The sequence below is a fragment of the Palaemon carinicauda genome, chromosome 27, assembly GCF_036898095.1.
Source record: "Palaemon carinicauda isolate YSFRI2023 chromosome 27, ASM3689809v2, whole genome shotgun sequence".
In the NCBI taxonomy this organism is placed as follows: domain Eukaryota; kingdom Metazoa; phylum Arthropoda; class Malacostraca; order Decapoda; family Palaemonidae; genus Palaemon; species Palaemon carinicauda.
Window position 1 is genome coordinate 71661793 of NC_090751.1, and position 25271 is coordinate 71687063.

Consider the following 25271-nt stretch of genomic DNA (forward strand, 5'->3'; position numbering starts at 1 on the left):
GAAGTAATATGCTCTGGGATATCAAATTTCGCTATCGACCCTGAGAGTAAGGCGGATGTACATGAGGTGGATGCTACAGTTTCTATGGGAATGGCTTCAGGCCAACGAGGGGAGCGGTCACTGACAGTAAACAGGTTACGATGTCCTTGTGATGTCAGTAGGGGCTTACTATGTTGATGTGAATTTGGGCAAAATGATGCTGAGCTTGCAGAAAGAGGCCCATTCCTGAATCCATGTGTCGATGTACTTTTGAAGTTTGGCATGAAGTACAGGCACAGACCTAATCCCTAACATCCTTAGTTTTGCGATGCTAAATGAACATCGTCTTCAGTAGCTGAGTAGTATATCGGCACGAGGCATGTGAAAGGCCATGAATGAAATGAAATTCCTTTCGTCGCAGGCGAGAAGGTATACATGGTCATGGTCTACCAGTACTGAGTCGTCAACGGCAACGCCTTCCCAATGGAGGGATATGCAGGATGTCCTACATGTTTGGTACTCTGGATCTTTTCATTGGGCTTTTGCCAAGGCATTGTAATCCAATCCCCGATGAATGACAACCAACGTGTTTCTTGACAGGGCATCGGCAATAGGATTAATTTTCCTAGGGATGTGTTGAAAGGTGCAGTTGTATTCAGCCACATTGGAGAGATGTTAGCGTTGTCGGGCCAACCAAGCATCAAACTGTTGAGTGAACGCATGCACCAGAGGCACTTGGTTTGTGCGAACCATTAAGGGTGTACCTTTTAAGAAGTGGCAAAAGTAATAGACAGCCAAATGCACTGCCAGCAATCCGTGGTTAAAGGTAGAGTAGGTTGATTCTGCCTTGGACAGTTTTCTACTGAAGAAGGCCAGTTGGTAGGAAGAGCCCTTGACTGCCTGCCTGAGTTCTGCACCAATAGCAATGTCACTAGCATCAGTGGAAAGAAGGAGAGGGGCATGTGGCACGGGGAAACGAGAGCAACAGTAGTTGATAGGGCCTTCTTTGTGTTGCTGAAGGCCACTTTTTGAAATGACCCCAGTGCTTTGATGGTCGAGGGCGTGGAGAAGTTCTGAATGGTTGATACCATCTCAGGGAGGGGGTGGAGGCCTTCAGGAGTGATGTGGTGCCCTATGAATAATACTTCGTTAGCACCAAAGGACACGTGTCGTACCGTATTACCAGGCCATTCTATTGTAGGGTGTCGAGAAGATTGATAGGTGATGGAGGTGTTCCTCTTTGGAGGAAGAGAACAAAAGTATGTCATCCATGTAACATACACAGAAGGAGAGTTACCTTAAGATGCCATCCATGATGCATTAAATAGTAACCCCAGCATTAAGAAGGCCAAAAAAGGGGTAACTGTGAGTGTATGTACCAAAGGGGTTGGTGATGGCAATCTTAGATATGCCTTCTGGGTTCATGGGCACCTGATAATACCCATTCAAGAGGGCGAGCGTGAAGAAAACTTTCGCTTTGTGTAAATAGAAGGCATCGTCGGTGATGTTTGGGAGGTGGTAGTGAACCAGTTTTGTCTGTATATTCAGATGCCTGTAATCCCCGCAAAGGTGCAGGGAGATATCTTTCTTCAGAACGATATGTAAGGGAGACGGCCATAGGCTTAAGGCCTTTTGGTAAAGGCAAACTTTTGTTTAATAGCTGTCAAATGATCCGTTGCCAATGCCTAAATCTGGCAAACATTTGGGCCGCGTCCTCTTGATATGGTGATAAATACCGTGCATGGTGAGAACCTTGGTCATTTGGGGAAGTTCTGAACAGAAGACTTCCGTGTACGACGTGAGGAGGTGGATATGAGCATCTCTGGTTGTGCTGATGTCGAAATCATGGTCGGAGGGAGTGGGTTAAATAGGTGTTGATGAGAACGGGTCTGCGGTGACTAAATTTCTGTGAGCAACATCAACCAGGAGGTGGAAATGGGAAAGGAAATCCGCACTGAGGATTGGCAATGTGACGTCGGCAATGAGAAACTTCCAATGATATTGGGTGATCCGAAAAGATCATGTGAGGGTCTTGTTCCCGTGGGTGGGGATCGCAGATCCGTTGGCAGCTACCAAGTGGACGTCAGCAGGCTTAGAATGACTGCATCGTGTCCTGGAGAGTGGCCTTGATAGAAGACAACAACAAGCACCAGTGTCTCACCAAAAACTGCATGCACCTACCTATATCATATAAAAAGAAAATATTAGTGATAGGGGAGGCCACCGACATAAGTGATGGCCTACTAACAAGTTTCTTGGTCACTGATAACCGTTTGCACATTTCTTTGCAGCAGTTCCGAATCGAGAGTAGTAGTAGCATAACTGTGGCCGGTGGGCATCAGTAAGTGGTTGTAGAGGTCGTTTGTTGTGACATGAGAGAGTGGTGTTATATGATTGTGGTGGGCTGCTGTGTCCTACTTTATTCGTATCAGCTTCGGTCGATGTTGAACAGTTGTCCTCTTCGTCAGGTGTGGAGGCATTGATGGATGTCTTGAAGGTGGTGAACTGGCTGCTCATACAGGCGTTGACTTTGGTCATTGGGTCCTTTATGGGCAAAATATCGACATAAAGGTTGGTAGAGCATACAGGGTTATGTAGGCGTACCCTAAGGGCACGAAGTAGGTTCACCTCCTGAGGAGAGCCATCTGTGGCAGATTGTAGGCAAGCGATACTGGTCATTTCCTTGAGGGCGAACGAAGCCTTTAGGCCCCCCAATGGCTATCTAGAGAGCTGAAAATGCTTGGTTATATAGGTGGCTGGTGATAATGAATACTGCTCCAGGAGGTATATTTTGAGGGCTTAGTACGCTATTGGGGTGCCCCTGTTATGGGTAGATACAATACTATTAGAGGAATATGTAATCAAAATAAAAACTTATATCTATTCCCAAAGTGTGAGCAGCGAGACGAGATTCGATTACCATAATCTTTGGTCAAAGCTGTTATTACTTCACTGTCGTCAGCATTTTGGAAACAAACCGAGCCTCGACAAAGAGCGCCTGCAGCAATAAGGAAACTGTCTTGTTTTGACAAAGATGTCATCACTTTAATCAGTGGAGTCAGCATTTTTGAGGAATCATGTATAAGGGATATCTATGTTTATGAAAAAATATCATTACAGGTGGACATGCGCTGTGCTTTTGTTATGACTTGACACGAGGTCCAGATTGCATCAGATATTTGTTCTAGAGGCTTTCATGGCGTGATCGAAGTGGGCATTTTTGAGGAAGCTAATCGAGATGCAGAATTGTCAAAAAAGCACCTTATATGAGAATGACTACTCTCCAATGTAATTAGCTATGTTCATTCATGGGTACATAAACTTCAAGAAGAGATTGTCCAGAAGAGATAGAACAAGACATAAGAAAAGAGAGAAGACCAGAGTCTGATAGAGTCAGTTTCCAACCTTCCCTTCGAACGACAAATGCCTACCTCCAAAATCCTGTTATAGCTGAGAAGAGACAAATTGAAACTGCCAGACCTCCCTGCTTGTGACGAGAAGTAGCTAACACTGCCCGCAGCCTGGCCTTAGTTCAATACTATCATCGAATTCTTGGAGAAGACTTCTGATATTCCATCTTGAGGGCACCCTTTCTGTAACGTCTTCGAATCCAGACATTGCACCAGTTTCACCTGAACATCAGCCGGCCTTCGGCTACGTTCTCAAGCCTGAAGCCTCCGTACACGTATCTCTCAGCAGCTGCAGAAAACTATTCTTTGAGTATTTCTGCCTTACTGACTGTTCCTCTTTTCTATTAATGTTTTGATTGATTTGATTGGTCAGTTAAGGTAACCTAATTAGTAAAATTTATTTTCTTTGTAAGTTTGTGAATAAACGTGTTGTGTTTTTTGCGAGTTTTCTTTTTATATTCATTTCCCATGTTTTATTTGGTTGTTGTCGTAAGATTTTAATTTAAATATTAAAAGAACCTGTAACAATATTAGGATCGTAACAGTCCCCTTGGTTTCAAATTCAATCTGAGATTTCCGGGCAAGTGTCCTCGGGTATCGCCGGAAGAACATAGTCTGCTTTGCTGCTTGAGCCTGAAAAAAGGCGAATGCTTCTGTACTGGCAAAAGGCGGTAGTTTTATCAATGTGGTGTTGACAGAAGCATCTGGGTCGGAGGGTGGCATTGGAAAACTGTGAAGGGGAAGGCAGGAGGGAGTTGATCTTCCGGCGGTCACTAATTGTGCGAGTGGGCTGCTAGGTTATAACAGAGAGGCAAGAGGAATGCAACTATACTTTGAACAGACAATGAGCTTAAATATAAGTACTTGCGAGCAAGAACGTCACAAAAATTTAAACAAACCAAAACATGAGCTAGCAAGCTTACAAAGATTGGTCTATTACTAGAGTGGGCAAAAGCGAGCGATGAAACAAAAAACAATACCTTTCCAGTGTACGAGCGTTATGAAACAACGTGCGGTATAGACCTTATAAATCCCACACTCTAGACTTTGCTTATATGAATCTCGAATACCCTAACTTATCGAAATTGACTTTTAGGTTATCTAGTTCCTCGTCCATCGAGAACAAATTCTATAAAATCTAGTGTTTATTTAGCCTCATCATTATTCACTTTTTTATATCTTTTTGCGTGGCTCGAAAAATATATATATATGAAAAAATATATTTTTTCTATATATGTTATAACTAGGGGTACTACCCTTTTTTATCAAATAATACATCCAAAATATATTTTCCTTCTTTTTCTTCTTCCAACGTGAATTTGATTAGATTGTTTATTTGATTTAAATTGTTCTAAATACTTTCATCACCCCTCTTTCTCGCCTATATAGATTACGCATATTATTATTGCTAAGCCCTCTATGTTAATTTTACCTACTTCCCCCGTTTCTATTCTTTCTATTAATAAATAAAATAAAATCCCAGATTAACGCTATGCTCCAAGCTATAGTTATATATACCCTCCTCTAATTTCTTCTTTTGTGATCTCCACTGTTAAGGAGGGAAATATAGTACAGTTAAATATAGTTCAGTTTAGCAAAGGAGGATATTTGCTCTAGAATTTGGATGTTTGTGTATTGAATGGGCCTGCTTCGTGCCCGCCTCTATTAGGCTGTACTTATATAGAAAGGTAATTTGCATACTAATATAGATGACACTGTAAATCCCTTATATAACTTACAAGTGAATTGGAAAATTAAGTTTCAGCTCTTAATAAATATTTTAATTTGTATTGCACGCAAAAGGGAAAACTTATTTTGCCATGGATGGAATTTAGTGCTGCATGTGTACCTATCGAGTGTTCATATCTAAGTATAATGTCATTGACACCTCTCTTCTGTGTTAGTACAAAACATATACGGGAAACACTATTCTACGTGATATGTATGAGTATTTATGTCCTTCTATCAATCTTATCAGCCCTACAGTAAATCAGAGTTGATATCTTGAGTCAACTTTCTCCATCTATTTCTATTCCATATATTGTCTTCCACAGGGCCCACCTCTCCCATATCCTTCTTCCTAACATCCATATATCTGATCCGCTGAAGCACTAAACTCTTCTTCCTCATAACTTATGTTTTTAGCTCTCTTGATTGGTTCTACCTCCTCCCATCTTTTTTAATGGACTTATTATCTCAGGCGAGCATCCATACCCTTCCCTTTTATATTTCATAAACCACACATTCTCCCTCCTTTCGAGTAATGATATTCTAGCAATCCATCTCACCATCCTCATCTCCAGTCATTTAAACAATCCCTCCCCTTTCCTCAAAAGTTCTCAATTTTTTGTCCCATATAATAGTATGGTCCTGATAACTGACTATCAAATAAATCTTAATTTGGAACCTCAGCATTAATTTCTTATATGAAACAACTCAAGTTACTTCTCAGAATCCCTACTATGTCATTATTGTTCTTTTTTTAGCACAGTACCATATTCCATATGAATGAATACTTCCCCATGGCCCTGTCTATTATTAATCATTAGCTCTGTCTTTCCAATGTTCACCTTCAATCCTTTCCTTTCTAGTTCTTCTTTTCATGCTAAAAATATTTCTTACAGTTCTTTTGTATCTGCTAAAATTACTAAATCCTCAACAAGCATCCCTTCACATAATGTTTCGTTATTTCTTAATTCTGATGTCAAACGTATAACGGCAAGGAACCAAAATGAACTCGGAGTAGATCCCTGATGGAAGCCAACCTCAACAGCGAATGCCTCAGTGTCTACAAAAGCCTTTGTAAGGTTTCTAAAACTATCAAGAAAGACAATTTATGGAGCTTACAAAACTGCCTTTGTTTTAATGAAATGTCATGGAAACTATCAGAATTAAAAGACTCACTATGAACCCAGAGGCCAATTTTTTTTTAGAAGTGAGATAATCTGGTAGCCATTAAAGAGAGAAGATTATCAATTTGGTCATCTCATAATTTTAGTTAAAGGAAAAACATTATATATATATATATATATATATATATATATATATATATATATATATATATATATATATATATACATATATATATATATATATATATATATATATATATATGTATATATATATATGTATATATATATATATATATATATATATATATATATATATATATATATATATATATATATATATATATATATATATATAATCAATGTAATAAGTTCATGAAGTCTGTACTTTGAGAGAGGCAGTAAATTTATAAGTTATTATGTTGAAATATTTAATTTTCCTACTCCCAATGTCAGGCTATACCTAATGTTCCCAAATTGGAAAATGTGTGCCACGGTCCATTTCAGCCACTGCCTAAAATTCTAAATACAGTTACAAAAGGCCATTTGATCCAAATTCCCTGTTATAGACATTAGAGCATACAAAACCCCGAGAACACCGGTTTCTTTATTCCATAATAAATATTAAATCCCCAATCTGATGCAAACTTTGGTAGTATATTATTTTACTTGTCCAAAATATATGATTAGGAAATAAGTATACATAAACTGTACGGATAAAGTTTTACGTAATTGTTTTGACACTGTTAAAGTATGAAATTAATGTGATTTGAGATTGAACACCCTCAACTACTTTTGAGTTGATGTGCAATTGCTTGTGAGCACTCTTTACCGAAGCAAGAGGTGTACTTAAGTTAAATTAAATCTTTTTGATAAATGCTATAATATCGCGTGCGTAAAAGCACCAGAGAAAGTTCGCTTATCGGGCAATAGATCATAACGACAGCTTTTAATTAAAGTTGACCGTAGCTAAGTAACATTCTGTTCTGGTGCAAAGGAATATCACAGTCACGAACAACAAAGTCAGCTGATTAAGTGTTTACGTGAGAAACCTGTAGGATTAATAAGTACAAATCATACCTAATTACGGAAAGACAGTAATTACTCAACGATTATCACCAGTGGACGCTGTTTTCAAAATAAAGTTCTCGTGTGAAAAGAAAACTGTCAGATATGGACTCCCTCCCCACAAAATATTGGACAAATTCTTTATGTACAAACTTTTAAATAAGTTAGAAATTTTCGTTTAAATTCATGTGTGATTATGAAGGAGGGGAGTGGAGAATGAGTAAAGTTCTCAATGAAACGCGGCTTTAACCCTATTTCTTGGATGACTTTATTTAAGATATGAAAGCGTGATAAAATCGAGAGGGGGAGCCATTTAAAACTATGTGAGGCCTTTAGGATGGTTAAAAGTAAACTTTACGTCCTTCTCAGTCATTGAAGGTAAAGGGGAAAACCCTTCTTTATGATCTAGCTAAGGAAGCCACAAAACAAGCAAAGACACACTCGCTTGTCTGTTTTGCACGCCTGAGGTTCAAATGCTAAATTAGGTGTTTGGTGGTAGTAACAGAAGAGGAAAGACAAGATGCCACTTAAGCATGAGCGATATAGGCAGTAGTATTAATGATACAAAATATTCCGTTTTCAATAAAAGGTAGAAATAAAAAGCACACTATTGAGAGTAATGGAAGAGTAAGCAAAGCAAAGGGCAAACATATAAGTAATGAAATAAAAATAAAAATTTCCAAGATAACGTTGCTTGTTATACTATATTAAATACAATGGAGCTTTTCGTAACACGATCAGCTGATTTCCTAAACGAAAATTAACATTTATATGTATTCACATGCATAGTCCACCACACATCCTCATTTACAAGTTTAACAGACAACATCAAATGACATGGACGTATTTTGCCTTTATCATTCTTAGCAATTAATTTTCAGTTAACAGTTACCAGCAAAAGCGATACTGATAAACTTGATTTAATAGCTTTCAAAACCTGTTTATATATATATATATATATATATATATATATATATATATATATATATATATATATATATATATATACGTATATATATATATATATATATATATATATATATATATATATACGTATATATATATATATATATATATATATATATATATATATATATATATATATATATATATATATATATATATATATATATGTATATATATATATATATATATATATATATATATATATATATATATATATATATATATATATATATATATATATATATATTTATACGTATATATATATATATATATATATATATATATATATATATATATATATATATATATATATATATATATATATATATATATATGTATGTATATATATACACACATTATATAAGCAGCTGTCTTTAGATTGCTTCTTCAGCTTAATCAGGCCTATTTCATATCCCTTTCGAGAGAGGAACGAAGATCTTTGAGTTCGACTGCAAGAGAGAAACCCATCCATAAGTATTTACCATTCGACGATCCCCGTGCATCGTGGAGAGGCAGCTTTTTATACAAGAAAAGGGACACATTTATATCCTGAGAGATAATCTCGGATCATTGCCCTGTTTCGGATACGTTCACGAAGTTCTATATTTAGTATTTAGCCGTACACATTATATAATCTCCGTGTACAGTGGTAACAGTAACTATAATAATCGACGCTTACTAGAAATATCTATATCTCCTATCATGATTTTCAGAAAAAAAAGAGCTTTTTTTTTTTTTTCACAGAGCAGTCATCCAATTTATATATGATTCATAAATACTTTGACATCTTAACAGCCGGCAAAACTCCGGATATAATATAATTACTTTCCTGTTCGGACGTTCAGAAGAGAAAAGTACTCTCAAATTGCTATGACTAAATCTGTCAACCAGGAAGTGCCTCACAGTCAAGGGTACCAAACAGCCACTGCTTAAACTGCGCTGTATTATATATTATTCTGTCAAGGTGTCTGTTTATCTATTTATCTATCTATCTAACTGAATAGTGATTAATAGATATGTGGATCTACTTCAGATGTAAGCCTACTGAATCTTATCCGGTTTGGGTTTATTCCCCTTGACATATTACTGGAAGGCCATTGGAGAACGGCTTTGACAAATTCAGCATTTCCTGGTTACTACTTTGTAGACTCTCCCACTAGGTTTATAAAGCTCCATTTATTTCCTTCTTTATGTTTAGAAAGGGATGTATACTGTATACTGTATACTGTATATGACAAGTTAATATTATCATGTCTCTAGTGGAGTCTTTATACCTACTTCTTTTCACCGCTGCGTGAAGGTATATAGAATTTTTCTTTCACAACGACTAGAAAACCAAATATCCATTATCTGATTTCCAGTACCAGTGGATCCTTCTCAATGAAACCTCCCCAAAAATGTGGTATGTTTGAAAATCACAAAACAATATGGTAGTTTCTATTATGCCAGGATGCAATTTCTTTTTTTACAACTAAAGATTCACATTGCTTTGCAGTACAGAGTGGAGACCTTATAAATATCGGCTGTGATGAAACTCAGGGCTTGCAGCTACAAATGTAATACCAGCATTAGATTCATAGCCAACAGCCATGATTTCTATAGCATTGTCATGCAATGGCACTTGTGATTATAAAGATATGCCATCACCTCTTCCGTTATGTTTATATTTTTCATAGAGAAAACAAATATATCAGACATGAACAAAAATAGGAGATTGTGGAGTATAGATGGCATTATAAGATTATAATGTCCTATCAATAACTGAGTAGCATTTGACCCTTTCCTGGTTGGCTAAAGAAAGAACTAGTTTCGGAATTTAAAAAAAAAAAAAAAAAAAAAAAAAAAAAAAAAAAAAAAAATAATAATAATGGATGTGGGTTATTTACTTTACTTTTCTGAATTGCTAAAGGTCTTAGAATTGAAGTACAATTTAGCTATCAGTATTTGTTTGTTTTAACCATCAAATCACTTTGAGAAATAAACCAAATAGCTTTGGGCTATATATATCAGTTCCCATCCGGAATCAGTCTTGGTGTTCAGGACATATACGAGTATTTTCATATTCTGGGTTAGATGAGTTTACCAGCAGTGATGAACATTATTTTCTATAGTTATTCTAGATTGTTCTTTCATCACAGGTAGTATTCTTATACAACAAGGCCTGTTTTCGAGAGTAAATAGCATTTTGTTCTGTGACTTTAAGGTCATTCCGTAGTTACATAACTGGTGTTCTGAAATGGACAAGCAACCATGAAAATTAACCGGTTCATTGCGGGTATTGACGACTGGCTGCATTCAAATGTCTGAAAGATACATGATAACTTCCAGGTCTAAAACACAATTTATCGAAATATTCCAATTGGTTTTGAAAGCAAAATTTCAAGTTACGTATTCTTGTAAAAGGGAAATAATAATTACATAATAACGACCATCTTTAAACCAATTTAGAACTACAATATTTGTGTTCCAAAAGAACAAAATTATGAAAAGAGTCTTATGGCCACAATATAAGATTCAAGGAGCTCAGTAGACGTATAATTCATAAAAAAAAAAAAAAAACTTGACTTCTAATTCATTGTTAAATTGGATTTACATACATGAAGCTTTGAGAAAGAACTTTACCATATTCTCTCTAATAAAAACAAACTGTTTTCGTAAGAAATATTAATCCCCAGACTTTATATGCGCTGTAAAATACTCATAATATTATGAGGTTCATGTAATTCAAGATATGAAAATTGACCTTTGTCATAGTTAATCTAAAATTCCATGTGCAAATATTGCACTCGGATAGAAAAAGAAAATCTAATTTCTTTTTTGAAATTTGATTTTTTACAGAGAATGTTATTGTAAATTACTCATAACAAGAAAAGTTCTCTTAAAAGATAACAAAATAAAATAGACCTGTACTGATTAAAGGGTTACCGATCATTTTATGTTAAACGTTTTAACGAAGGTAATTCTTTAACGCGGTAAAGATATGGGTTACTGTTTTGCAATATAATAAAGAATTAGGTAAGGATTTCTTGTTACTATTAACATTACTGTCGTTATTATTAATACTAGAACTGTCATTACTCTTATCAGTATTACGATCATCGTCGTGATTAGTTTTACAACTAATATACAAAGCTGTTACTCCCTAACTGGAAGGGGTATCACTTTTTGAATTTATTTTCTCCCTCCGCCTCACTTCTTCTCTGCCTTGCACTTTTCATCAGTTCCTTTAAGTCTTCACTCTTGGCTATCCAACTTCCTTCATTTTCCCTGCTCTAAACTTTACATGCTATCTAAAAAGAAATGTTATGAGTCTTTTTAATCGTTTCTATGCAATCTCTAATATATTTCCTACTACTACTACTACTACTACTACTACTACTGCTAATAATAATAATAATAATGATAATAATAATAATAATAATAATAATAATAATAATAATAATACTGTTATCATCAACTCTGTAAGAAAGATTTGTAAGACCATAAACCTTGCCAAGAACAGTGGTATGAAATAAAGTGAATCTAAAAATTATTATTAGGATAAAAAGCACAAAAAGCTAACAATAGATCCTTGTAAAGCCCCAAGCAACTTTTAACATAGTGACCTTAGAACCCTTCCTAACCCTTACATTATCGAATCAATCTCTCTCTCTCTCTCTCTCTCTCTCTCTCTCTCTCTCTCTCTCTCTCTCTCTCTCTCTCTCTCTCTCTCTCTCTCTCATCAAACGCCTCATATCGCAGAGAAAAGCTAATGCCGCTTATCAGAATCATAAATGAATAACGAATTTTTACGTTCTTATTCACCACCAGAAAATAATCACTTCCAGAGATACGGCCCACGGCAGGATTTACCTACCAGGAGTCCAAGTTACCTGATAAGCCTTGCGCAGGTGAAAAAAATATAAATCACATACGTGATCCTTCAGTTTTTTTCTAGATATTTTATAATGTTAGTATTGAGAGATTATGATTTCAGATATAAATGTATGTATTGTTATCGAAATGCTTGATGAGAGTCAAACGAAAAAGATGGATTGCTTGTGTTCCAAAAAAAGACGGCCAATCGTAAGATGAGCAGGGAACGAAAGGTAAAATTTATCGATTTTAAAAGTTAGTTAAAAAGAAAGTTTTTTTCTTAGTATACGCACAAAACAACTGTCGTTCATTGTGTATTCAATAATTCTATGATATTAATTGTCGGATAATTGGTCGTAATTTCGATCAAAGCGAGTCTACAGAAGTTTAGTCATCATATTACTGTATTAGTAGAAATTTTAGAATTGGGAATGTGATACAATTTGGCATGCTATTTTTCCTACCTAGAATATCTCTTCACGAAATATAAGAAAACATTTCGAACGAGACATTTCTCAATAGCTGCACCTCCTTTCCTTTACACGGCCATAACTCCGTTTGCAATAGCAATAATTTCTCAGGGATTAATTTCAAACTTGTTATATCAGTCCAAGATTAGGTTGAGAAACTAAAAGAGTTTATGAAATTGCATCATCCACAGCAATGATAAACATTAAGTCTCTTGTGTATCATTATTTGACCCTTCTTTTATCCTCATTACAATGAAACGACGTAGTAAAAAGTAAGTTCACTTCATGAACTGCGTTGCTAAAAGATATATCATGAAATTCTTCACTTTACCAAACATTTATTGCGAACATTGAAATAACTAACACAGGCTAAAAAAACTTGAAAAAGAAAAGAATAGGAGAATGAAAAAAAAAAAACTGGGTATAACTAAAATAGTTGTCATAGAATCGCCTTGTGAAAAAGAGTGAAAGCAGTTGTCAGAGAACCGAAAATTGACAGTTCTTCGGGATTTTGACGCTATTATACCGTGTATATTTTTTTCTATAGATTAGTCTGTATAGGAATGCATTGCACACTTCGTTTCACATAAGTATTTGCATTCGTATGTTTTTTTTTTTAGGAATGTTCATACTGAGGATCTTGCCATGAGTATTCTGTTTTTCCCTTGCACATTTAAAGTTGTAGATGCACACAGATTTCGTTGATTTGTGTGCTTTATGGTGTTACGCGATTTTAATCTTAATGAAAATATATTTCATTTCCCATCGAAAATGATTAATTCTGCAGTAAATACGGCAGATTTCCCAGCCAGAAGTTTCATTACCCTGAGTGTCATGAATATATCGTCGTCTCCTCTTAACCAAAACTAGAAATGAAGTAAAACGAGAATCAAATCAAGATTTCTCCTGTCTCATTAGAAATTTGATTGTCGCATAAATACTTGAGTAATCTCATATCAATCGATCTATCATTTCTAGTAAGATAAAAGCTGGAAGATATTCTCAGACTGTGGTATCTAATTCCATATCTAACATATTTACTAGCAGTCAAATGCGTCGTTTTTGGTGTATTTGCCATATGCAAGTGATCTTTATGAATGCATTTTGGAAATACGAATCAAGGTCAGGAGCTAAAACAATGTAAAAAAGAATAATACATTACAGTATTCCAACTTGTATCCCTCATTGTTTGAAACATTGTGTGAATAGTAGATTAGAGATGTCCTCCTTTGCTTTGATGATTAATTTTTCAAACTAGACTTTAGTCATTTACTTATCACTTTATAGTGGTTTTTCATCGCGGTTTCCAGTTGGTCAAAATGCTTCACCAAGTTTTCTTATCCCTTTCTTTAGCGCAAGACGATTATGTTCCGAGATAAAAGTTTCTCCTAACCCTTTAATATCTCAATTCCAGCATTTAGGTCACTTGTGAAATTATCTGTGTTCTTTAATAAATTTTAGATATGCTTGGTTTCACATGGACTGATTCTATACTCGCTTGGAGTTGAGTATATCAATGGTGAAAGAGATTAATTACTTTGCATTTTTCTCCACATTTTATCCTAGTCAAAGTTTGAATATTTTTCTCGTAAAAAAACATTTGTGAAATATAAATTTTATTTTCACAAGTGACTGGCGTTGCTATCTTGCCCTCGTTAACCGACAGTAAATCTATTTGAATTTACGAATATTGTTTATAATGCAACTTATATTATCTTCCAGTCGGTTTATTTTACAGCTCTATTTTCTTCCGTAGATGTTTCATACATCATAGAGCTTCACGTTCCAAACGAACCCCAAGTGTCATTCTGTAAGGTCTTTGCAACGTACCTCTAGTAAGTGTTAATCTCTATGTATCTATTTGTAGGTAGTAGGTTGGCCAGGACATCAGCCATCCGTTGAGATACTACCGCTAGAGAGTTATGGGTTCCTTTGACTGTCCAGATAATACTACATAGGATCTCTGGTTACGGCTATTTTTTCCTTTGACTAAACATACACCGAAGAGTCTGGCTGATTCTTTACAAACTAGTTTACCCGAACTATCAAAATGGCGTAGAAGTCTTTAGATAGATACACACAAACGCACATGCGCACACACACAGATTCAACCCTTCCCACCTCCACCATTCCTAATTACAGCCCGCTGGTTCGGCAATTTGTGGGAGAATATGGTTTTCGAGTGTACCTTTCGAGGTACCCGCTCTCACCAGGGTAAGGCTATTCCCTCTCCCCCTGAGCGTGACAGAAAATATATGTATATATATATCTTTATAAATATAGATATACATATACTGTATATGAACCTTACAACCTACAACGCCAGGACCCTGTCTAGGGAAGATCTTGTTGTGTTACCAGAAGAGCTGAAATAAATAAAAAGGATATAATAGGATTTAGTGAAATGAGAAGAACTGGGGAATCTTATATAGAGTTATAAGAGGGCCATATATTTTCCTTCAGAGGATATGCTCAAATAAAAATCTTGCAGGTGACATAGAAGAATGTTTACGTACTAGTGATAGAACTGCAGGATTCGAGATCATTTATACATATGCACCAACAACATCCCATGCAGAGGAAGAAAATGAAACTTTTATGAAGATTTGGAGATATCTATGAAAAAACATTGGCACAAGGAATGACAGAGGAAACCTGCTTGTAGAATTTTCTGAAAGAAACAATCTGAAAATCATGAACTCCTTCTTTTATGAAGAGGAACACAGAAAATGGACATGGAGTGGTACCAAAATGGAGAAACGAAAAATGAAATATATTTTATTCTCAGTGGAAAAGTTAATTTAGTTAAAGATGTAACAGTGATGAATAAGTTAAATTAAGCTAGCATAGAATGGAGAGAGGCAAATTTTTCTTAAATTAAGAAAAGAGAGAGAGAGAGAGAGAGAGAGAGAGAGAGAGAGAGAGAGAGAGAGAGAGAGAGAGAGAGAGAGAGAGAGAGAGAGAGAGAGAGAGAGAGAGAGAGAATAAATTTAAGACAGAAAATTTACACTCCTATTATAAAAGAAAAGTCTGATGAGTTTAGTTTGAAAATAGAAAAAATGTACTCCCAGCTACATAACGAAATGGATGCAGGTAAAGAAGAAATGAACAGTAATTTAACTAAAAGGAAAACTATCAGAAAAGACCATAATCATAATAAAGAAAAATATTGGAAATGAGGGTAAAACACAGGAGAGATAAAATAGAATAAGGAGAACTCTCCAAAACAATAAACAAACTAAAAAGCCTAAACATTCCTGAACACAATCAGACTAAAATATAGGAAACGCTAAAGAAAGGAAGAAGCATCAAATTGATGAAAAGAAAACTTGGAACAGGACGCCAACAGATGTTTGCTTTAAAGGATGAACATGGAAGTATTATCAACAGTAGAGATGGCGTGATAAATATTTCAGAGGATTTCTACACAATGCTATATGATAGTTATATAAGAGATAACTTTTCCAATACAAATAATGAAAAACCTGTGCATGCACCAAACGTAACAACAAAAGTGAAGAAAGCATTAAAAGGCATGACAAGAGACAAAGCAATGAGAGAAGATGGCCTAATATTTAATTCAATAACTTCGCAAAATAGTTGTTTTGTAATCTTCATTCGACTTGATTTAATAATAGATGGAGGAGATTTCTTAGAAGTAGAACCGGCTGAACTTTAAACAAAATGTTTTCAAGAATGCTCTGTACCTACAGCTTGGAAGAACTTCATCATTATATTAATTCACAAAAAGGGAGACACACAAGACCCGAAAAATTACGGCCCAATAAGTTTAATCTCCGTAATATATAAATAGATACTGAGATCAATTTAGGCCGATTAAAAAGACACCTAGACTTTAATCAACCGAAAGAGCAGGGAAGCTTCAGAAGAGGGTATTAAACTGACCATATCCATGTAATTAACCTGCTAATGAAAAAGTTAACATAGTATTACAAACCACTATGTATGGCATTTATAGACTGTAAAATCTTTTGATTCTGTCAAAAGCGCAGCAGTAATGAGGACCCTTCAACGACAAGGTAGTCAAATTTTATGATAGAGGGTTTCCAATTCAGCGATAAGGAAATCTCTCTCTCTCTCTCTCTCTCTCTCTCTCTCTCTCTCTCTCTCTCTCTCTCTCTCTCTCTCTCTCTCTCTCTCTCTCTATATATATATATATATACAAATATATGTATATATATATATATATATATATATATATATATATATATATATATATATATATATATGTATATATATATATATATATATATATATATATATATATATATATATATACAAATATATGTATATATATACATGTGTATATATATATATATATATATATATATATATATATATATATATATATATATATATATATATATATATATATATTATAAGGTCACTGTTTACGAAAAAGTATCGAAGAAATGAGGTATTAATTTAGATTAGTTATTTTCAGATTAGTTCGGAACAATAGAAATAATACATAACATATTATAGTTACTTGTTAAAGAATTTAGGAAAATGCAGTTTTTAAGAGCTGAGACATCTGATGACTTTATTCACTAATGGATTGATGACCTGTCAGACAGTGTTTGATTGATCGTAGACAATATTTTCATGCTTACTCTATGATTTATTATGCATCTAATAATTGAATAAAACCTTTCACATATAAGCTTATGAAAATTCAAATCTCTACCAAATCCCATGCTTTGTTGACACTTGGTGCCATTGCTACTCCAACACACTCTCAAGCCAGTAATTGAAAAGTTGGAAAGATTTCATCACTAACAATGTAGACAAACATGGGCCATTGCCTTTTCATCGTCATAAGTAAGGTGATTATGCATTAAATTCGGGAATTTACTCCAACTCACTCTCAAGCCATTAATTGAAAAGTTGGAAAGATTTCATCACTAACAATGTAGACAAACATGGGCCATTGCCTTTTCATCGTCATAAGTAAGGTGATTATGCATTAAATTCGGGAATTTTTTAGAATCTCTTGAGCTAATTGCGTAATCTAATTCACTGTAAAGAAAAAGCTAGATAGACGATATGGGCATTACACTTTTCCTCAGTATCAGGATGACTTAATATCACTTATTTAAACTCATATTAAACACGCAAAATCTGCTCAGTTTTTTCTGTTATGGTTGATGAAACAAAAGACTTGTAAATGAAAAAAAAAAAGAAAAAAAAAAAAAAACAGTTGGCACTTTAGTAAAAGAATGATGAAGGATCATGTCATCGATACGTATCAAGAAAAAGGTTGATGCGGCCAGTTTAGCTGATTTTATATAAAAGGAGATTGAAGAATATGATTTTGATTTAGTCAAATCATGGGGACATTGATATGATAAGGAAAGTGTTATGAGTAGATGCTTTACTGGCGTTCAGGTACAAATGCGAGGTAAAATTCACTAAGCACTGCACATACATTATCATGATCACGAACTTAATTTAGTACTGGATGACTGAGTAAACTGTAAAGAATATCAGTGGCCTCTCTTCATTCTTTTTAGTTATTAACACACTGTGCCCACTTATAATTAGCAATACTACAAAGTACCAACTTTTCATAGAGGCACAGAAAGCAAAAGACCTGCAAGTTTTGACATTAGAAAGACTTGATATAACAAGTTGGTGTTGTTATTATCGGTCAGTTGCAAAGGTTAAACTTCGTTATGGAAGTTTGTTAGCAGTCCTTCACAAAATTGAAGAGAGCTCTGATTAACAGGCTGCAGCTGAAGCAAGTGGACTCAAAAGCTGTTACTGTTTTTCAAATTTGTAGCGAATCTTCATGTATGCAGAGCAAGTCTTGAAAGTTACCAACAGCTTGTCAGACCAGCTGGAGCAAGGAAGTTTTTGCTATGTGAAGCTTGCCCTTTCATACAGTCGACTATTAAAGAAGTACAGGTATTGAGAACAGATGAAAGTTTCTATAATATCTTTGACAATATTAAGATTTTTTCCGCCGTATATTAGATTACTACAAACTTGAAAGCCCAAATCAATTAGACAGACCTAGGAGGATCCAGAAGATCTCATCTAAGTTAAAAGACTTTTTAACTGATTCAACTAAAGCAGTGGTTCTTAACCTTTTTCATCCCATGACCCCCTGGGACTAATCAGAGTATTATTATGACCCCCTATAATAGATTTGGAAATAATGAACCTTGTCAAAGGGTCAAGTAAAAAAAATTACAGGAAGACCATGGTTTACTCCTATACAATTTTATTGGAAACACCACAGAACAAAAACCTTGAAAAATTCCACTTTCCTAGCCTTTACAAATGCCATAAAATTATAAATTCCAAAGAACTATTCAACATCATACAAAATGGTTTACTCCTATACAATTTTATTGGAAACACCACAGAACAAAAACCTTGAAAAATTCCACTTTCCTAGCCTCTACAAACACCATAAAATTATAAATTCCAAACAACTATTCAACATCATACAAAATGGTTTACTCCTATACAATTTTATTGGAAACACCACAGAACAAAAACCTTGAAAAATTCCACTTACATGGCCTCTACAAATGCCATAAAATTATCATTTCCAAAGAACTATTCAACATCATACAAAATGGTTTACTCTTATACAATTTTATTGGAAACACCACAGAACAAAAACCTTGAAAAATTCCACTTACATAGCCTCTACAAATGCCATAAAATTATCAATTCCAAAGAACTATTCAACACCATACAAAACCTAGCACCTACTTCTCATTCACTCAGTGTGATGGTTGAAATTGTTTTGCAGCCATAAGTCTATCAAAGCGAGGACCAGTGTTCGATAGGCAACACCTCATGTCAGCATCGATGACAAGCCTATTGCGTGCCTTCGTTTTCAGTGCAACCATTGCTGAGAATCCAACCTCGCACCGGTAGGTTGACGGGGACTGAATCAACATGGTTAATGCACGCATCGAGAGAATAGGACAGTAGTTCTTCACTTTTGCCCAAAATGTTGGAAGCTCTTGTTCGGCAAAATCGACTTTAAGCTGAGAATCCTCACGAATTTGATAAAATTCTACCTTAGCAGCAACATCAGTATCACTGATGGCACTATCTTTTACTGAAAAGGGTCTATAGATCCAAGCATCAGTACAGCGGTCGTTTAGTCCTGGAAAGTAACTTTCGATGGCGTCATTTACTGCCAAAAGATGAGTGGAGATTTCCTCACGGAAACTACATTCAGCATCTGGCATGGAACCCAAGAGAGTCATCATCTCCATGAAGAAAGTCATGTCAACTCTTTTCTGGTAAAGTTGAATCTTAGACTTGAACGCTGCCACTTTGTCCCGAGCTGTGTGCATCATTGTAACGTTTCCTTGGATTGAAGTATTCAGAGAATTTACTTCCGAGAAGAAATCGGCCAAGTAGGCAACCTTTGTTACAAAACAATCATCCTGCATCTTTTCATGAAGAAGATTCTCCTTTGCCGTATGACCACGTTCCAACAGCATTGTTATTTCTTCGCGAAGTTGTAGCACGCGATTTAAAACTTTGCCGCGTGAGAGCCAACGTACCTCTGTATGAAATAGTAGAACAGAAAATTCAGCACCCATTTCTTCACATAGCAATTTAAAAATCCTTGAAGTTGTTTCACTTCCTCGTATATGGTTCACAATCTTTACAACGTCAGTAAGCCCTTCTTGAAGTCCAGGTGGGAGAGTCTTCATTGCCAAAGCATACCGATGAAGCATACAGTGAGTGAAAGAGACATGTGGAGCGGCATTCTTCACGAAGGCTTTGAAGCCCGATTTGTAGCCGGCCATAGAAGGAGCTCCATCTGTACACACTCCAACAAGTGCGTCCCAACCTAGTTCGTGCTAAAGGAGAAAGGCTTCAAGGATTTTGAAAATATCTTTTCCACGAGTGGTTGTGGCCAGTGGTTCAGAGAACAGGTACTCCTCTTTCATAACTTCCACGTTAAGGTAACGAACATAAACAATAAGTTGGGAACATGAAGCAACATCCGTTGACTCGTCCAGTTACAATGAATAGACTGGGCTACTCCTTACAGCAGCCACTACTTGCAGCATAATATCGTCACTCATGTTCGAGATCCGACTCCTGACTGTATCATTCGAAAGGGAAATAGCCCTTATCTTGTTTGCCTGCTGTTCTCCAAGAATTACCTTCGTTGCTTCCAGAATGCAAGGCTTAATCAAGTCTTCACCAATATTATGAGGTTTCTTGGTCTTAGCAATTTTTAGAGCAATTCTGTATGAAACCTCCAACGCTACTTTATTCTGACAAGCAAAGTGACAGGTCGAATCGATGCGACTGGCCTTCAGGGCAGCTTCTTTTTGCTTGAAATAGTCCAAGTTTTTGTCCCCCAAATGGCTGTGATAGGACTCAAAATGGATCTTCAGCTTGCTTGGCTTCATATCACGTGACTTGGAGGAGTATCCGATTGAGCTATAATGGGAATCTAACGCTATTTTGGTAACACTGGCTATGGTTAATGTGCAGCAGACCACCCAACTTGTGACCAGTGTTGTACTCATCAAACTGGTAAATGCCCTACTGGCTATTTCAAATACGTGTATAATGTATATGAAAAATAAATTATTCTCCAGAACCCTTTGTGACCCCTTAAGAAATCCCAAACGACCCCCCAGGGGGTCACGACCCCCAGGTTAAGAAACACTGAACTAAAGGAATGGGTGAGGCTAATACAAGTCTTGCTCCTGAGGTACCATTCAAAAAAAACAAAATATTTTGACATACCGGACACTCATAATATGCCACTGAGAGTAGTGATGACTGCACTAACTTGCCTTCTAATGACGTTTCAAATGATAAGACACTTTCTACCATAGTAGTTTTATAAGGATATTCACATAGATGAAATCCTCTTAGCCTACCGGGTAGTACAGTGGTAATGTGTTTGTCTAGCATTTGCATGATAGCAGATCAATCCCAGCTTGGGAGCGTGAGTTTAAGCTGTTTGCTGGGAAGCCTACTGCTGTGTTTGGGCACCACAGTGGGATGTTGGGCTTGCCCGGCTGACGTTCTGGTGACATCTATTCTGATGAAATTAGAACTGAAAGTAGGCAACCTTCAAATACCCAAATTTCTGTAGAAAAGGGCCACTTTCTAACTAGGAATAAAAATCCTATTTTTTTTTTTTTCAAATGTAAGATAAACTCAAACCATTAGCATGTGCCTACTCAGAATTTCATGGAACGATTAAAATTCTCATCTCTCTTCTAGTATGTACTGCCAGCAATGGACTACCGTTTACAGTACTTAGGTTAGTGAAAACGTATCTTCCAACTACCATGAAAAATGAGTGCTTGAATGACTTGCTTCTCATGGCCTAAAAAAATGGGGCTTGTTAAAAATCTTAACTATAACATACTGGTTAATAATTTGACAAAATTAAGACCAAGGAGTTATCAATAATGCAGTAGATAATATTTGAAATGCATGCAGCATGTGTTTATTTTGAAATTTATTTAGAGGAATCTTGTTATAAATATTTACCATTTTATCTCTACACATTTTCCCAAGCTTATTATCTTCCTGTTCACCTCAACTTATCTTGTTTTCCGGAATAACTCTTGTGTAGTTAGTGAGCTGTATTTAATTCAACATGTTAAATTGCAGATATTTTAGGACCAATACTATAGTTTATAGTTTGATTTCCTTAGAAATTTCCACTACCTTTTCAACTGTAGTTATTATCTCAAAATTTGATGTACAGCATTTTTAACGAATAAAGATTCTTCAAATTTCCTTTACAATTGGCTTCAAATTGATCCTATTTTGTTAGTTTTGCTTGACCCCTCTTTCAGGGGAGGTCCCCTCAAACTATCCTTTGCTCCACCCCCAGGACAAATGAAATGACGCCCCTGATGAGGATAAATGTGACATCTGGATATTACTTAATCTTTGTGCTGCTTCTGTTACTATTGTGCATGAACTGCTATTCTATGACTTACGTTATTGGTAATGAAAGTCAAGCTTATGAGTATCAAAAAGATTACTTGGTTGACAGAAATTACCTTTCACGAATAGCAAACTCTCACTCATCATATGGATCATAAAGAAGATGGGTACCCAAAGGAAATGTACTAGGCTCAATCTTAATTTGCATCTATAATATAGGTCTAAGAAAAGAAAAAATACTACTAAGACACGAAGGGAAGTTTAAACTATTTGTACACTAATTGTACATAATTCCACTTCTCCATAAATGACATTAATGATAACGTTGAAACTTTAAACTACATTCCTACTAGTGTTAGGAAATGGATGTCAGTAGGGAAGAAAAACTACTTTAGAAACTTAGCTGACCTCCAAACAAATACTAATAAAATCCTGGTCCCAATATCTATAGTCAGTCAAATTTTCTAAGGCCATTGTGGTGGAGCCAGGTAGAAAATACAGTTGTCAGTTCTATGGGCAGCATTTAAAGTTCAAATGCTTCCCGTACAGATAACACTTCTAGGAAAGATTTGCTTAAGACCTTGAGAGTTGCAGGAAAAGACTTGCTTCTTAAATGCACCCTCTTCTTTATTTTCTATTTTCATTCCCAATTCTATTTACTCCTTATTTACATATATTTTATTATTAGTTTTTGTATTAATGGATAAAGTGAATATTGCAGCATAAGATACTGGAATCATTTGTAGCATCTTTTCATATCCTTATCTTTTGAAGGAGAAATATAGTTGTCTATTTATCTATTTCTTTATTTTTTCATCAATAAATAAATATCAACATTCTTTAAAGCCTATGCCCACACAGAACTTTAATATATCATTTACTTTATAAAGTATGGAGACCATTGATTACTTAATCCATGTTTACAATAACACACGTTGTCGTCGTCTTCAGAGGAGCTTGTATCTGTTCAGCACATACTGACACTATAATTTTGATTCAACCAGATTTCGTCTTAGTATATAATTAGACGTTCTTTATTTTTTACATCTATTTTTTGTAAAAAAAGATTTACAATAAAGACAAAACATCACCTTCTCTATCAAAAACTGTCGACTGATTACTTTTGCTTAGCAAAAGCCTATTTTTTTATCAGCTTTCGAACAGATCCTCTACTTTCTATTAAAAGCAATATTATCTTTCATTGCTACCAGAACTTTATCGAGAGTAGGAATTTCCTTCTGATTGTAGAAACCAAGAATTATTCTTTGCAGGACATTTTCATCAAAATCTTCGTCAGTCACTGGCCTCACTTTCTGTCTTTTCTTTTTTTTGAAACACTGTTGTTTTTCTAAAAGGAAATATTTTTTAAAATTATAGACTATTTACTTGGCCTTGGGTGATGAGTGAAGACATTTTTGGGAGTCACTTAGGCTGTCCATTGTTATCACAGTAGGTGATCAAGGGTGGTAGGCCTTTCATGATACTGACCACATTTTAATCCTGATATGAACCGTGGAATCTTTACACTCAGATCTGGCAATGTCGGTCAAATAATGCCACATCTATATTTTAGATAATGAAACTTAGGTTTTATTTAATAATAGATGAAATAAAGTATATTCAAAATATCTGTCGAAAGCTAAACACTACATTTCAAGAAATGATACATATTTCAATAGACGCCTTGACGCTATTATGATTATCATAACATTAAATTGGCCACATATGATATCTGTACCGGCCACACTATAGTGGCCTTAGAAAGTTTGGTAAACTATACTAGAGTTCGTGACTTAGGTGTATCACTTAACTGTGATTTGTCTCTCAGTCCACATATCACCTTAGAAACATTGCTGTAGTAAAGAGGTATCTGGATGAATATTCTGTAAAGAAACTTGTATTTAACTTAGGTATAACTAGGATTATTGACTACTGTAACTTGATCCATCGCAATCTACCTAAATCTCATCTTGGGAAATCACAAAATATAAGAAACATAAGAGCAAGATTGATAAAAGGTGTTCCAGCCAGAGAAAATATTACACCTATGCTAATAGAATTATACTAACTGTCTATTAAAGCCAGAATAGAGTTCAAGATTTGTGCAATGACTCATTACGTTATTAGAATCGGATGTCCAAAATGTCTAAGAGAATTGCTACACATTGTGCAGCCAACGTATAGTGTTGGTATGAGGATGGTTACAAATGGTTTCAAGTTACCGGAGCAAAGATGTAAGTTAGACACAAGAGTTCCTTGTACACTTCACTCCAAAGAAATGTACCCTTTCACACACTTACTTTGAAGAGAGTAACCAAACAGATAGTGTAGGGAGAGACGGCAAAGTTGGCGGGCAGAGCTAAACACAATTATTGGCTGTGCAGTATGGGTATGGCTGGGTGGACTACCTCAAAGTGATGTGTACCCAGAATTCCTGTGTCCAACTAGAGCTTTACAATATACGGCCCGAAGACTATATAACAAACTTTCACTTGATGTACGAAAGACTGAAGTTATTATGGCTTTCAAAAAGAGCTTAAGACTCTCTTGTTATCTAAGTGCTTCAATACTATGGATTTGACAATTAATATGGAATATGATGCGTTACAGTCTAAATACCTAAGAATATATATAAAAAACAGATTTTGTAGGTCCAGTAGTGCACACGGTTTCCATGAGTGATAATAGCATAACAGGCCTTAAAGAAATGCAAGTAAAGTATTGCTTATGAGCTAGTAAATAGGTAG

At 35.3% G+C, this 25271-nt stretch overlaps 1 protein-coding gene across 1 annotated transcript; it reads right to left on the bottom strand.

The window, feature by feature from the left end:
• Positions 1–2238: 2238 nt before the first annotated feature.
• On the bottom strand, positions 2239–21137 carry LOC137620958 (protein FAM200C-like). Its single transcript, XM_068351399.1, has 3 exons — positions 20649–21137; positions 19659–20456; positions 2239–2523 (listed from the first exon to the last, which is right to left on the bottom strand). Exons 1-3 carry the CDS (start codon positions 21135–21137, stop codon positions 2239–2241), a joined length of 1572 nt encoding a protein of 523 aa, XP_068207500.1.
• Positions 21138–25271: the final 4134 nt, after the last annotated feature.

Coding starts and splice junctions, on each gene's coding strand:
- LOC137620958 (XM_068351399.1), bottom strand. CDS start 21,137: ATGAGTACAACACTGGTCACAAGTTGGGTGGTCTGCTGCACATTAACC. Junction 20,457..20,648: donor TGCTGCAAGTAGTGGCTGCT/GTAAGGAGTAGC, acceptor TTTCTCCTTTAG/CACGAACTAGGTTGGGACGC. Junction 2,524..19,658: donor ATACTGATGTTGCTGCTAAG/GTAGAATTTTAT, acceptor TTGCCCATAAAG/GACCCAATGACCAAAGTCAA.